General features: G+C 38.8%; 1 protein-coding gene across 14 annotated transcripts in view; it reads right to left on the reverse strand.

Annotated features, from left to right (window-relative positions):
- Nucleotides 1-15,731, reverse strand: part of Dock3 (dedicator of cyto-kinesis 3) — a 355,025-nt gene that overhangs the window by 56,380 nt on the left and 282,914 nt on the right. For 9 of the 14 annotated variants that reach the window (XM_087562343.1, XM_087562338.1, XM_087562342.1 and 6 more), the window contains 3 exon segments: nt 10,911-11,038; nt 8,267-8,413; nt 5,798-5,896 (listed from right to left, as the gene is read on the reverse strand). In XM_087562343.1, the coding sequence (XP_087418469.1) occupies nt 5,798-5,896; nt 8,267-8,413; nt 10,911-11,038 (374 nt within the window). 14 annotated transcript variants of the gene reach the window in all.

A 15,731-nucleotide genomic window follows, 5' to 3' on the forward strand; every position in this document is an offset into this window, starting at 1 on the left:
TATGCAATTGTGGGTGGTGCCACCTCTAGATGGAGGTCTTGGTTGCTTAAGAAAGCAAACTGAGTAAGCCATGCAAAGTAAGCCATTAACCAGTACTTCTTCAGGGTCTCTGCTTCAGTTCCTACCTCTAGTTCCTGCTTTGGCTTCCCTTGATGATGGACTGTAACCTGTAAGCTAAATAAAACCTGTCCTCTCCCAAGTTGGTGTTGGTCAGTATTTTACCACAGCAGCAAAAAGCAAACAAGGATAAAGGACGTGGATGAAGGTTAGGAACACTGAATCTTGTTCTATGTCATTCATCCCTATTCCTGTCTTCTCTGTCTACTTCAACATGCAACTACAGAACCACAGCAGCCACAAAAAACCAAGAGCCTAGCAGCCACTGGGACAAAATTTTTAGAGGCCTCTAAGAGCCCATTCTCTAGAGACTTGCTATTATTTGACCTGGCAAATTCAGCAGCTCTTTGGACAAGTCTACTGCTGGAGCTTCTCTTTATTTAATGTCATTCAGAGCTTATCTAGTTATCTACAGGACATCTGTTGGAAAAAACCAGACATATAATTTAACATTCTAGATACATGATACATTCACATTACTTGGGACAAAAAGAGATCTGCCAAAAAGCTTCAAGGAAATTCTGAAGAATGAGTTTTCTGTAGGGACCTGTGAAGAGATCTGATAATTCCCTGGATTCTAGAAGGCCACACACATGCTCATATTGCCAGGAAAGACCAAGAAGCTAAAATCTCCCATCTCTGACTGAACATGAGGTTCTGTACAAACAGAGCTGCAAAGAAACAGAGTTGTAAAACGCTGGCATATTAAAGGTGATCCCCAGGATATACACATAGCCCCTTAGTAAAGTACAGAGATTTACTGATTTTGAGCATTTAAGAACATCTTGTCTAATTGTTACACGATCACTAAGTGATTGGGAACATCTGTGGATACAAACAATCTAGAATAAAAAATTATTCCTGAATTAATGTTCAGGAAAAGAAATCAGTAAACAAAGAACAAGCAATACAGCCATCGTGGTGGTGAATCCTTTAATCCCAGCACTCAGGAGGCAGACACAGGTGGATCTCTTGAGTTTGAGGCCAGCCTGGTCTATAAAGTGAGTGCCAGGACAGCCAGGGATATACAGAGAAACCCTATTTCAAAACAAACAAACAAATCCCAAACCAAATGAAACATAATTACAGCAAAAAATAAAAAATGCACAACAAATTCTGAGGTGGGATTATGCTGATTTCCGGAGTTGACACATTACACAACTGTCTAGCTTTCCCCAGGATACAGGGACTAGAAAATATGAAGAGAAGCAAATCTAAAGTTATAGATATAGAAAAGGCAGAGAATTTCATTCTGAGGGCATAAAAAAACATTTTCAACAAGATAATAGCAGAAAAACTTTCCAAATTTTAGCAAAGAAATGTTAGTCCAGATATAGGAGAGACATTTAGAATACCAAAGAGACAAGACCAGAAAGAAATGTTCCTTTGTCATATCATAACCATGAAATATAAACAACAAGGAAAATACACTGAAAGGAGAAAAGAGGAAAACAGCCATGTATGGAGCACAGTCTTGCAGATATCAACTCATTCCAGTAGCTTGTTTAGGCCTCCTCTTTCTTCATTAAATTGTCTTGGTTTTACTATTGGGAATTAATAGTGTAAATATAAAGATTTATTTATGAACTTTTCGGCTCAGTTTCACTGATTTATGTGTCTATCTTTTTGCCAGTGTCAATTATATAAATATTTAAAGACAGGGTCCTGTGTGGCCCTGGCTGGTTCAGCTTTGAACTCACAGAGATCTGCCTGCCTCTGCCCCAAGCACAGGAAATAATAACCTGCACCACCACAGCCCAGCTTGCCAGTGTCAACCTTGATAACTTGTTACTTTGTAGTAGATTCTGAAGTGAGTGTTAATATTCCAATATTGTATTTTTTAAAACAATGTCTGTTCCTTTCAATTCAATAAAATGCATTAGCGGAGATGGAATTTTGATAGGTCTTACATCAAAACTGAGGATCAATTTGGGAAGTACTCCCTTCTTAACAACAAAAACTGTCTAATCCATGAAGATACAGATTATCTTTCCATTTATCTGAGCTTTAACTTCATTCCTTAATTATTTTATTCCTTTTGATACAATGTATATTTTTATTTAGTGATGTGTGTGTGTGTGTGTGTGTGTGTGTGTGTGTGTGTGTGTGTGTGTTGTGTGTGTTATACAGATGTGCACACACCAGTCAGTTTTTGGATGATTCAGTGAGACTGGCTAGGCAGTGAGCTCAGGAGACCCTGGCTACCACCTTAGCACCTGGACTACTGGCATACACCTATACCCAGCTTTTTATGTGGGTACTGGGAATCCAAAATCAGACCCTCAGACTGTGCAACAAATACTCTGACAACTGAGCCATTTTCTCAGCCCAGACTTATTCTTTTTTATTTCAATTTTTGTTGTTGTTGTTCTTTTTTTTCGGAGCTGGGGACCGAACCCAGGGCCTTGCGCTTCCTAGGTAAGTACTCTACCACTGAGCTAAATCCCCAGCCCCTTTTATTTCAATCTTGTTTCAACACACTTTCCTAAAGTAAAACTAGTTAACAGTCATAATGTAAACTCTTGTACTTGACACTCATGACAAACTACCATTTATCTGCACCAAGCTCTTCTTAATATTGTCTTCTCTAGTGTCTTAGGGTTTCCATTGCTGTAAAGAGACACCATGACCAAGGCAACTCTTAAAAAGAGAGTCATTTGGTTACTTTTGTGAGATGTGCATGTTTTGTTTTGAGACTTTGGTTTTGGATTTTTGAGACAGGGTTTCTCTGGCTGTCCTGGAACTTGCTCTGTAGACCAGCCAGGCCTTGAAGCAGAGATTCAGCTGTCTCTGCCTCCTGAGTGCTGGGATTAAAGTCCTGTGTGACAGTATCGCCCAGCTAAGTTTGTTAGATCTTTGTCATCATTGGATACTTTAGCCTTAATATGTAAAGCCATGTTACCCACAGGTAGAAATATTTTTACTTTCCTTTAAATTGACATGGCTTTTACTTTTTTCCCTCAAGCCTAGTTGCTTTAGGCAAGTTCTTCAGCTTAATAATAAATATCAGTGGCTGCTCAAAGACAACGGAAGTAACAATAGAATGAAAATTATGTGGCAATCACTGTGCTATAAATGCATGCATACACACGTGTGTATACATATATTATATACACATGTATAGATAGACATATCTATGTATATGTGCATAGACATCATATACACAGATGTGTCTATCTATCTATCTATCTATCTATCTATCTATCTATCTACACACACACACACGTATGTGTGTGCTTTGAACATGTTTTAATCATCTTCTCTTTGTTAGATTTGTTCTGTCTCCTATGCTAATATTTTCTGACTGTAAGGGCAAGAAGTCATTTTCTTGACCTCAGTAAGCACTTAAAAATCTGGTCTTACTCTTAGTCTTCATTATTATATGGCAAGTTTTAAAATGATAACTTGATCTTGCTAGTTGTAATAAATCTTTAAGATGAATAGTCAAAGAAACAGCGAACTATACTCTTTAAAAGTAAGAATTTTAAGGCTGGGAAGATGAGTCAGCATATAAAATACTTGCTGTGCAATCATGGGACCTAAGCTGGGATCTCATAATCCAAATGAGTTAGTGTGTGTATGACCCCAGAATTCCTATATTAAAAATGAGATGGCAAGATGGAGACTCCTTTGAGGGTCCTGGGTCAGCAACCATCATGTGCAGGACAAGAGCACAGTAAGAAACAATGTTTCAAGGCAAGGATGGACCCTGAAGTTGTCCTATGGTTCACAGGCATGTCCCCTTGCTTCGTGAACACACACATATACACACATCTCTTACACACACACACACACACACACACACACACACACACACACACACACACAAAGTATATAAATGATAGCTAAATAATGCTGTCATAAAGAACTTATAACAGAAGATCTCCAAATTTAAGGTAGTAGACTAATGCATCTTTTCAACACTTTGAAAATGATGTTAAGAAGTGAAATACAGGTGTTCTCAGAGACAAAGCAGGAGGGAAATCAGTAATCAAATGAAGTCAGTAAATACTGAAAACTTATAAGGAAGAGATTGGGCCTGGAAAGATGGCTCTGCGGTTAAGAGCACTTACTATCCGTCCATAGGATCCAAGTTCTGTTCCCAGCATCCATGCAGGACAGGAGCCACCTAACCCTTAATGCCACCTCCAAGGGATCCAATGTCTCTAGTCTCTGAGGGCACCTGCACACATATGTAAATACTCCCCCACATACTTTAAAAATAAAAAATGCTATTGTGGAAACTGATTTAATAGACTTGAGAAATTTCATTCCCTGCTAATATGGGGCCTTTGTAGGTCAGCGCAATAGGAAAGAAGAGGACAACAGGAAGCAAGACTCTTAGAAGGAACACAACTTCTGAGGGACTAGGGTATGAAGGATAAAATAAACAGGAAAATTAGTGTCAAGTCTCTAAGGATCCTCTCTGCTCTCTCATGTCAGAGAGCATCCTATACTATCAGAACACAGAATACTTTCTGAGGTTGGGTAATCACTCTGCATCTGTTTTTAAATACAGTAAAAATGAAATCTGAAATGCAAAATGAAAAGAGGCATTGAAAGAAAGTTTATATCTTAAACTGGAACACTCATGAATTCTACTTTTCCAAATTATTGTTTTTATGTTACCATAAAAAATTGGGTTTCATTATGACATTTTAAAAGATAATGATCACTGAACCTGTCCACCACTGTATTACTCCATCTTGTTCCCCCATCATTTCCTGGTCTTTGTCTCACTTACTCCACCAGCTTTCTTTCATTCATGTGTGTGTGTGTGTGTGTGTGTGTGTGTGTGTATAATTTGTGTGAAAGACACAAATTATTTTTTTCAAGTCCAAGAGAATGAATCTACATATTCACAACAAAGACAAGCCCTGTTTGCAACTAAGATTTCAAATGAACAGCAGCATTTTCTTTTAGCTACACACTGAAATCAAGGAGTCTCTATATAGGAAGAAAGTCTTTAATACAAAAGACAGAAAATTGGCTAGACACAGTGGTAGAAAGTCCTGTAACTTGATCTTTTAGGAGGTATGGTGTGTTACTATAAACTGCAAGTGAGTTGGATCTGAATAAAAGCAAAACACAGACCCAAGTCTGTAATAGTCCTTAGCCCAGTGTAGACACAAACCCTAGCAGTCTATGAGCAGCTGACGCTGTGCTCAGCAAGGACAATGTTCTTCTGGTGTCTAGACTGCAGACATGCTGTATCATGTACCGTTCATTACTTCAGATTCAAAGTCTGACAGCTCAAGGTAAACCCTGGCTAGGGGTATTTTCCAGAACTACATTCAAATAAAGAAGCGTTGTCAGCATCATCATTAGTATGGCTATTAAAGCAGGAAAGCCTGGTTTGCACAGAATAAACAAGAGAGGGAGAGTACTGGCTTCCTGATCCAGCATGCTTCAGGTTATTCTCTAATAGAGGAAAATGTTCACAAGCCTGCTATCAGTTACAGAAAAAATTTCAAGTGTTAGCCTGAGTCAGGCTATGTGAAGGACACTGCCAGATTTCCACTTCTGGAAATCATATACTCAGCTATAAAATGGGATGCTGAATCCAAAACCTAGGCAGTGATGGCCACTTGCACAAAACCCTCTGATAGAGAGAAGTCTACAGGCAGTTGTGGCTGCCTACTTCCTTTCCTGGGTGAAAAGCTAGTGCTCTGTTGCATACCTTGAGTTCATCTTTGCTCTGGAAGTTGTCTAAGAGGTGTTGGTAATGGGTGTCGCACATCTGACGGAGCAATGAGAGGAGGCAGGACACGTATTCACCCTGGGGACCAATCCAAACAAACACAAAACAAAAACACTTAGCACAGTCAGCCACAGGGGCTCTGTTCTTCAAATCACAGAGGGTAAGAAGAGAAGGGAGGGTTTGAGATGGCCCCAAATGTTCATGAAGAAAGGTGACAACTGTGTTCCTAAAAATGAACTTTCTTCTTAAGAATGCTTTGGAGTTTTAATAAAGTTTCTGTATCACAGGATCACTGAAAACCTTTACTTACAACATGCAGTACTGCAAAATGAACTATCATTTTCTATAGAGCAATGTTTTTGGCTAGATAGCCTCTTATTGTCAAAATGCCATACTCAAGTCTGTAGAGGCTACTTGGAGAAAGAGCCTCTCCTCTGGACAAAATCTAAATTATCTGCTGGAGAAGGGTAGCTGACTGGGAAAAGAGATGTTAAGTGATCAGAAGAAAGGCAAAGAAGTTGAAACTTACGTTTGGGAGGGACTAGGCTATGAGCTTCAAAACATATTTAGGTATAATCATGAATGTTTTTAAAAGCCAATTGGGATACACTAACAATAAAACAGAACAAAACAACAACAGCAAACCAGCTTTAAGGACTCTGAAGACCATTACTGGCATGGCTCTTAAAAGGCTGTTTCCTTAGAAAACAGTATTTTACCTATATGATTTTCAAGTGTCTTTTAATTCATGGGAATTTGATAATAGCCTTTCAGTGTAATATCGAATCCTTTCTAGAGCCTTGAAACTACACAAAATCTATACACGTATATGAACTTCAGTTTTATCTGAAAATGGGCAAAAGAAGTCACAATTAATTTGCTCTAAAGGTTAGATGAGAGAAAGGGAGAGAGGGAGGGAGGGAGGGAGACAGACAGAGAGAGAGAGAGAGAGAGAGAGAGAGAGAGAGAGAGAGAGAGAGAGAGGCACTGAAGCACAAAGTCTAATACATAAAAGGTACCCAATAAATTATGGTTATAATAATAACCTATAGAAATGAATGACTCCATTAGTAACACTTGTCAAATGTTTAAAGCAGGGTCAGACCTCATAGCCGAGGGCTGTGTAATTAGAGTTGATTAGAAGGCTAGACTACTAGGACATGTCAGGGTACACAGTTATTTTACCTACATTGAAGAGTGACCTCAACAGGGGCTCTCAAACAAAAATCTCAGTGAATTTTTCTTAAAGGATTTTACATACGGTGATTACTTTGTTGCTCATCAAGGTCATTACTGCTGTGAGATGAACTTCTAGATCTCTCTTCAAGACCGTCCATTTTAAAAGAACTGATTCTTAATCCAGTTATCAGCTCAAAATTCTTTTACTTAAGCTTCATTCATCTATACTTGAATTTCTGACACACTAATGACAAATTAGAAGTTCTCCATCTGAAATATTTGGCATCAAATTTGTTGACTTTTTCTTTAGGATCTGTTTTTAGAACAGATGAACTGTCTGATTTTCAATACAGTCTACTTCTTTCAACACACGTGAGTTCCTGATTCTGTCTATACCTATGCCATCACACTATAAAATACCTTAGACTTGTGCAGTATGACAACAACTACAGTAAAAAAAATTTTTTTTTACTAAGTCTTATGTTATTCAATGGGGGCTTTTAACAGAGAAGACACTTTTCCCAGGCCAAATGTTCCAGAATACATGCTCACCCTGACATGCTAGAGCTTGGCTTGGTCCCAGAAAAGAGAGTTCTATAATCTCTTATCTTCCAACTGAAAGGGCTCATACAAACTGGCTTATCATGATACCATATGAGGGTTGGAAAATTCATTCTGGATATGCAAGTGGGATCCAGTGCCAAAGGGTCTGTCTCTCTACCCTTTCTGAGATGCTTTCCTAGTTTGTTTTTCCTACTAATTAGTCCAAATAAAGCATTACTGAACAACACTACTGCATTCTACCAAGTCATATTTTTCTTGATGTTAAAAATTTAGATATAAATACTATATACTAAACCAACTAATCTGTAGACTCAAGAAAATTCTGAGACAATTATTCTGTCCTGTATCATTTAGGAGAGGTATTGGAGGTTTCCTACAGGAGATGGCCTTTAGCCTCAGCCTGCAGCTTTGTTTTATCACTGCTTCACTCAACACTCAAAACTTGGCTTAAAGGCAAAGTCCAATGGAAACTACGGTAGAGACATCACACATGAAGAACCTTTCCTAACATAGTCTCCTGGGAATACAAAGCTAGCGTGTTCAGAATGGAGAGGAGGGGAGTATGAGTCAAGAAAGAAGAGGATGACGTGCTGACCACCATGCAGGGAGGAGGCTGAGATGAAAATGTGGGTGGTGAGATGAGAGTAATGGAAGGAACCCCAGGTTAGAAAAGAAAGCAAGAACACCTGAGTGTTAGTTACTAACAGTGATCTCGGCTGTGCACTGCGGGCACCGCTGCCCTCTTACCGCCTCCTGAGCATGTGATTTACTCATGATGGTGAGTAGAGTCTGTAGGAGCACATCCAGGAGGCTTTCCACCATCATCTCTACCTCCTCCATGACATCTGCCTCCTGGAGTGAGCATTAGAGAGCACACCATTAGCATTGGGCTAAGCAGATGTTCAGGAGAAGAACTCACTAAGCCACATCAGGAGTGACCTAACACTGATCTGGTAGACTCACCAATATGAAGTGTGCAAGGAATCCAGGACAGTGGCTTTGGCAGGAGGTGAGGCCTCCTCACCTGTCCAGGCTTGCCTTTACTAACACCAGCCACAAATTTCAATCTCAGGCAGATACATTAATTTTGACATACAGGACAGAGATGAATGACCTTAGTTAAAGGTTTTCTTTGATTTCCCCAGTGCAGTGAAGAGAAAGCATGTCTCTTCTGACACTGAGAAATGATGAAGTTGGAGAAATGGCAAAGTCCTCCCCCAACCCACGCTCTTGATTTTTGCAACCCCCCTCTGTGGCCATTCCTAGTTCTTTAGTCAGTTGTTATTTTCAGTTCATCTGAAAGACTCTATTCTCAATCCACACGTCTCTGACAGCTTTATAAAAGTAGAACATGCCTTCTCACTATAGGCTACTTCCCAGTTACTAGAACTTTAGAACAATTTATATTTCCCTTTTATAGACATCACATACTCATTTCAAATTGTGTAGGGTGGCTTTAATTATCTTCCAAAGAGATTCCCATTATCCCTTCTCTAAAATATATTATAAAAATTTTATTCTGTATGTCTGTGTGATTCATGTGTGGTGCACATGTATACAGGTACACACAGCTGGTGTGAATACACATGGAGTCCAGAAGTCGATATCAGGTGTCTTTTATTGTTCTCTACAGTATCACCATCACCACTATTACTATTATTTGAGACAAAGTCTTCAAGTGAACCTGGACTTTGCCATTTTATCCAGAATGGCTGGCCCTCAAGCCTCGATCTTTCCTATTTCTCCATACATTCTCTTCCCACGGTGTTGGGGTTAGACACATGCACCATCATGAAAGGTTTTTATGTGGGTGCTAGAGATCCAAATGCACATCCTCCTTATGCCTGCAAAGCAAGCACTTTAAACATTGGGCCATCTCCACAGCTCTTCAAAGTATTTGTACAACTACTGATGAAAATCCTCATCCTGTCTCTGTCCACATTACCATCACTAAGTATTTACTATGTGTCACTCACTGAGACCTCACTATACTGAGATGCACTAGAGAGACCTCTGATCTCACAGAGCTTAAATTTCATCTTCCTTTTACCCATCCACCAAATATAATTATATTCTGCCACATTTCACATGAGGAATTGGCTCTTGGGGGCTAAAGTAATCAGAGTGATTTTCTTTGATACATGTTTGAGCAGTTGTAGTCAATTAATTATATTCACTGTACTTCCCCAAATGCAATCAAATTATACCTTTTAGGTTTTTCACTGGCTTTCATTTTTCCTTTAATTTTTAAACCCTTCTTCAATGTATTCCCTTCTTTTATCAATAAGCTGCCAGACACATGACCTTGACTGTAGACATTATGTGCCTGATCTGGCTTCTACAAGGCCTGGTGAGAAGGAGAGTTGCCAGGTCTTGTCTGGAGCAAAGAGCAAACAATAGGGTTGCTAGAACCATCTCGGACACTCTCTGACAAGTTGGGTCTCTGTTATCAGATGGTGCTTTAATCCTGGACACTAGAGCTCCATTTTTGGTTTCTGTCTTTTGTCCAAATGAAGCATGTCTTTGTTTTAGGTGCCTCTTTTGCTCCACCTAAGTAGACTGGTTTTGTAAATATCCCCTGGGTCATATCCTTCATTGTAAATATACTTCAAATTTTATTCTGGGAGAATTAACTTAAAAAACTGTCATAAAACCCATGCTTGTTTTTCATTCCCTTTATACATTTCCTATAGGCTTCCTTTTTTCTCGAATATACATTTCTTCTATTATCAGTATATAAAATGAATATACTCTTATGCATTCATTCCTTTGTTTTTTTCTCTACTCCAATCTCTCCTACCACATATTTACTAACAAAAATAGCTAAAAACATTAGTTGAAAACTGCCATCTAAGGAGCCATTCTACATTTTCACAGGCTCAGCACTCTTGTAGGTAGCAGACGGCTACTGCATATCCTGACCTCATCTCACAAGACATAAGGATGGCATGGGCAGAATCAAACTGTCTGAAAGCTCAAAGTCTCAATAAGCAAGATCCCCAACTAGTCGGGGTTTGCCTCCTGGTATTTGTTCCTAAATCCTAAGAAAATGCCCAGGAATCCAGAGTTAATCCCTTTTGATAGAAACAGAAGATCAAATGTGATTGGCCTTTTTGATACTCTAAGAAATGGTTTATCGGTGTACATTTATAGTAGTATAGCTATTAACACACCATGGATGTACTGACTGAGAAACTTGCTAGGCATATACATTCATTTGGGCACTTGCCTTTCATCAATAAAGGCATCTGACTGAGAAGTATACAAAGTGATTATTGTTGGTTTGCTCCTGACTACAGTAACATAAGATCAGGACAGAGGTAATTGGGGAGGGCTGTGGGGTCACTACCAGAGAGCTGGTCTTGACGATGGAAAAAATGCTGCCCAGAATCCCTGAGCAGATTAGCAATTCTTTCTGCTGCCTCAGGTGAAGATGAATGTGATGAAGAACCACAGGAAGTAGAATGCGGCGGGATTCTAGGAAAGAAAACAGAGATGAGGTCGTTCATTGGAGGACAACTAACTACTGATAGAAGATAACGGTATTGTGGACTTAAAGGAGATGAGGTTAAGGACCAAGACATATTAGAGGTTACCTGCTTTCAAAAGTCTAAAAATCTTGTGTATAGAAATTATAACCCATCCTATGACATGGTTTCTTCCTATCTTTTTCCCTCCATTATTATTTTAGACCCCTACACTAATGGCATGTGCTATAAGATGTAAGTAGATGTCTGCTTTCAAATGCTAGCGTTTTAATGATTAAACTTCAAATTAAAAGCAGTTTGTAGAGAAAAATCTATGTGTCACATTTATCATGAACCTCAGTGACTAGATTTGTAGGCTTACTAGGAATTACTAACTGCTTGATGCCATGTCATCGAAGCCTGTCACTCCTACCCAGGCATGCATTCACCATGTCAAACCATCTGACCTATCTCTTTTTGGTCACAGGCTTTTTTTTTGACCCAATTGTAAGATATAATTGCCCACTTAAACATACAAAGCCTGGTACCATCCATCCCTTAGAAACATTGGTAACAACCTGTAAATACACAGAGCAGAATCTTAACACCACCTGTCATGGCTTCTCCCCTTTCTCTGTCTGTCTCCTGTCTCTCCTCTTCCTTCAAACTTCTCTTCCGCCCATCCTTCCTTCTCCTCCAATGATACGCCTCCTTCTGTCCTGTACCTGCCCCTCACCTGTACTTTACAAATTCAATGGGGAGGTAGTTCTGGTGAAGTCACCTGAGGTCTGAGTATGTGACTAGGCAGCTATCCTTGGGGCAGTGCAATTAGCATCAAAATACAGATAACTTCAGGGCAAACCACAACATTTCCCCCTTTTTGTCCATTTAAAAAGCCTTTTCACTGGGTTCGGTCCCCAGCTCCGAAAAAAAGAACCAAGAAGAAGAAAAAAAAAAGCCTTTTCACTTATACATAAATTGAGTACAATTATTACCATTCTACAATTTATAAAGCATATGATATACTCAACACCCAGTCCATCACTATATCAGTTAGACAGAACATTTAGTTCTTCATTCCAGCTTAGGAAAGGCTTAAAATCTATATTATATCTTGGCTAGCATGTATACTATCTGATAACTATCCAATAATATGTGTATTCAGAGTTATATAGCCTGATAAGTTATGAGACTATAATCAATCTTCAACCCCGTCAGAGATCTGAGAATGACCAAATATCTATACACATAGGAAGCCTAACATGGCTTCTGGAACTGAGAGGTTGTAGAGACAAATCTCCACTAGCACAGTCCCCTGTTAGCAACATGTGAGCTCAAGTCTTCAGCCTTCTGGCCCAAAATCAACTGACAGACTCTTGAAATGCAGATTTTGAAGGGCTGATCACCCTGTCTTGGCAGAGTTTATCAGTCAACTATTCTGCATAATTTGTCCTTTTCTGGACAGTTTTAGTCTGCAGATAGATGAAACAAGCAGTTTTGTCCAGTGGCTGCCTAGCCACAAAGTATTGCCTCACCTGGAGGTAGGGATGTTCGAATCCTTCATTAAATCCACCAAAGGGGAACTGTTAGGAGCAGATATATCTCAACAAAAGATAAATAACTTTAAATCTCAAATTTTGTGGATTTCTGAGGTTTTTGAAAACCATCTATCTATATAAGACAATCTGGACTGTTGTCTTTATATCTTAATAATATCTTGAAAGTTCTCTCACAAAGTCAGTAATATGTTTGCTATTTAGCCCTTAACTCACAGGTGTAATCAACTCAGAAGTTTGTAATGACAATAGAAGGACTGGCTCTAAACCTTGTACTTTTAAACTTTTAACAAATAAATTCTATATCAAAGCAAAGATATGATTTTAGCTTAGTTAACAAATAAGATTACGACTGTATAACTCAATCTACCTAATTCCCTCCCTGTTAAATTACAACCAGTTTTAAATTCCTCATAAAAACAACTTTAGAATAACCACTTTCAGCCCCCCAAAGTCCAGGGAATTGGGGCGATGACTCCTCTATAACTTCAAGTGGTCACAAGCTTTTTAGACTGCTTTTGTTATGTTCATATCAATGAATGGAATAGGAATATCATGTTAGCCTGTCAAGGCTTTTGATAACTAGTGAGCTCTTATACCAGTCCTACTGGATATATTAAAATATCTTTCTTTTCTTTGTCATGTTACCAGAACAGCATTTCAAGAAGAAAAAAAAATCATGTTTGGAACCCTAATTCAGACAGGTTGAATTATATTCAAGCTCCCTTACTAATTCATTTCCATTTCTTAAGCAGACTGACTCCTCTTCCAACAGGCTTGGTTTTCCTTATATAGAATGATTTGTTAATGGCTTTTTTTACTAAGCAAAATACAAGTGTGAACATGTTTCTCAAACCCTAAACTCTTGTGGTAGTGATTGTGCACCCCTGCAGAGACTGTCCTACCTGTCCATAATAACTCAGATTACCAATAACACAAGTCATGGAAAATATAATTTATTGTTTATATTTGACCACATTTAACAGTTTCATATAAACTTCAGAAATAATTTATTTCATTTTCATCATGCTTATGGGTGTTTTGTCTGCACACCACATATATGCAGTATCCACAGAGGTCAGAGGGGACTGGATTTGTTGGGACTGGAATTACAGATGGTTGATGCTAGAAACTGAACCTAGATCATCTGGAAAGGCAGTTAGTGTTCCTAACCATCTCTCCAGACCTGAGAAATAAAAAAGCGAGTTTTGACATTGTTTTGTCAAATACAATGTTAAAAAATAACAGTGTGACAGTTGTTCTATATTTAAAATGTTTAGATAAAAAGAGTTAATACTGTATTTTAGATCAAAACACAAATCACAGTAGGATTTATAACGACCAATCGCTGCTTTCAGATAGAATAGCCGTCTGTTGTTAAAACATGCCAAAGACAACTGGTATGCCAGAGAATAGACTTGCTTATATGACATCACTAGTAAGAAGCATGTTTTAGGGAAGATGCTATAATGTGAACATTAAACCAGAATAAGATGCAAATGAAAACTTGGTGGTAGATTATCATAAAATTTAATTACATAGTCCAACAGTACATGAGTTTTCTTAAGGGATTGTGTCAAGCAGCTGAACACATACAAAAATAACAGAAGTAAAAATATCAGTGAGAGCAGGGGCTGTCTTTCTGTATTTTGAAAGCAACTTTTTGGGACAGTACATAAAGAGAGAGCTGGAAGCAGTGGATTAATAAAAGTGTCCAAATCACTGGTAACATTTTTCAGGCTGAGGCAGGAGGAGGAATTTATCATCAACAGTTACTGGAGAAGGGCTGATTTCCTCAACTGCAATGTTACTCCTCACTGCTCTACACTGCTAGAGCTGAGTCAGTGGGAGCATCTCCTTAGCATTCCAAGTGTTGAACTAATAAGTTGCTCCTATGCTTTGAAGTCAAACTTTAAAAATTAATATGTAAAACTATAATTATGAAAATTCAGATAACTGGGTTTTTTTTGCTGATGCTTCAGGTTTATTCTTGTAATTGGGGGTTTCTTTTAGAACAGTGGAATCCTACTTAAATAACCAGGTTCCTATTTGATGGTGCTGTAAGATTGAAATTGATCATAAGCAATATAGCTTTAAGGATAAATCCAAAGTTTCTTTCTAAAAGTATCCTGGACTCCTGAAGTATCAGTCTTGACCGCCTAGGGACTATAAACATTTTTCTGTCCACTTCTCTCTTGGAGAGGTGAGGAGGGAATGAATGAATGAATGAATATTTATCTGACTGGTGAGTCAAAGAAATAAGCAGGCACAGAGTTTCCCAGGTCCCCTCTCAGGGCCTTTTTAACTGTTGGTTTACCTTTGTCCTCTTGGACTGGGCACTTTCCTCTTGTGCCCTCTCCTTCCCTTTGTCCTCTCATCTGACTAGTGTGGAGACAGGATTGCATAGCCAGCATCTGGCTGTACTTCTGCCCAGAGACCAAGGGCTGACCACCACATAATGTTACTGAATTTAGACATCAAAGCCTAATCCCCAGTGTGACAGCATTTGAAGTGGGATAACTTCCTAGTGATAAAGTCATAAGAACCTTATACTCATGAATGAAATGAGTACCCCACCCCCTCTTGAGACAGGGTCTCACTGTATAGGCCTGGAACTGGGTATGTAGATCAGGGTGGTCTTGACTGCACAGAGATTTGTCTGTCTCTGCCTCCTAAGGGCTGAAATTGGAAGTGTGTGTCACCTGCCTGACTGAAACTAATCGCCCTTTAGAAGAGACAGTCTTTTTTTTTTTTTTTTTTTTTTGCTCTTTCTGCTAGGCAATAAAACAGAAAAGAGAGATATCTATGAAACAGGAAGTAGATTCAACTAGACATCAAGCCTATACATACCTTGGTCCTGGACTTTCGAACCTTTAGAACTGTGCTTTTTGTTTGTTTGTTTTGTTTCTTGAGACAGGGTTCCATGTAAGCTAGGTTGACCTCAGACTCCTTATGGAGTCAAGGACGGCTTTTGTTTTTCATAAGCTGAGTTACAGGCCTGTGTCCTAGTTAGGTGTGCATATGACAAAGTCTTACTATATATCTTAGGCTGGCCTGAGACTCAGAGATCCACTTGGTATCATACCCACAGTCAGTTGTTTTATAGCCATCTAGCTGATGGAGTTTTATTTTCACAGCATGAATGGA

The sequence above is a fragment of the Rattus norvegicus genome, chromosome 8 (assembly GCF_021556685.1).
Source record: "Rattus norvegicus strain SHRSP/BbbUtx chromosome 8, alternate assembly SHRSP_T2T, whole genome shotgun sequence".
Classification (NCBI taxonomy): Eukaryota; Metazoa; Chordata; class Mammalia; order Rodentia; family Muridae; genus Rattus; species Rattus norvegicus.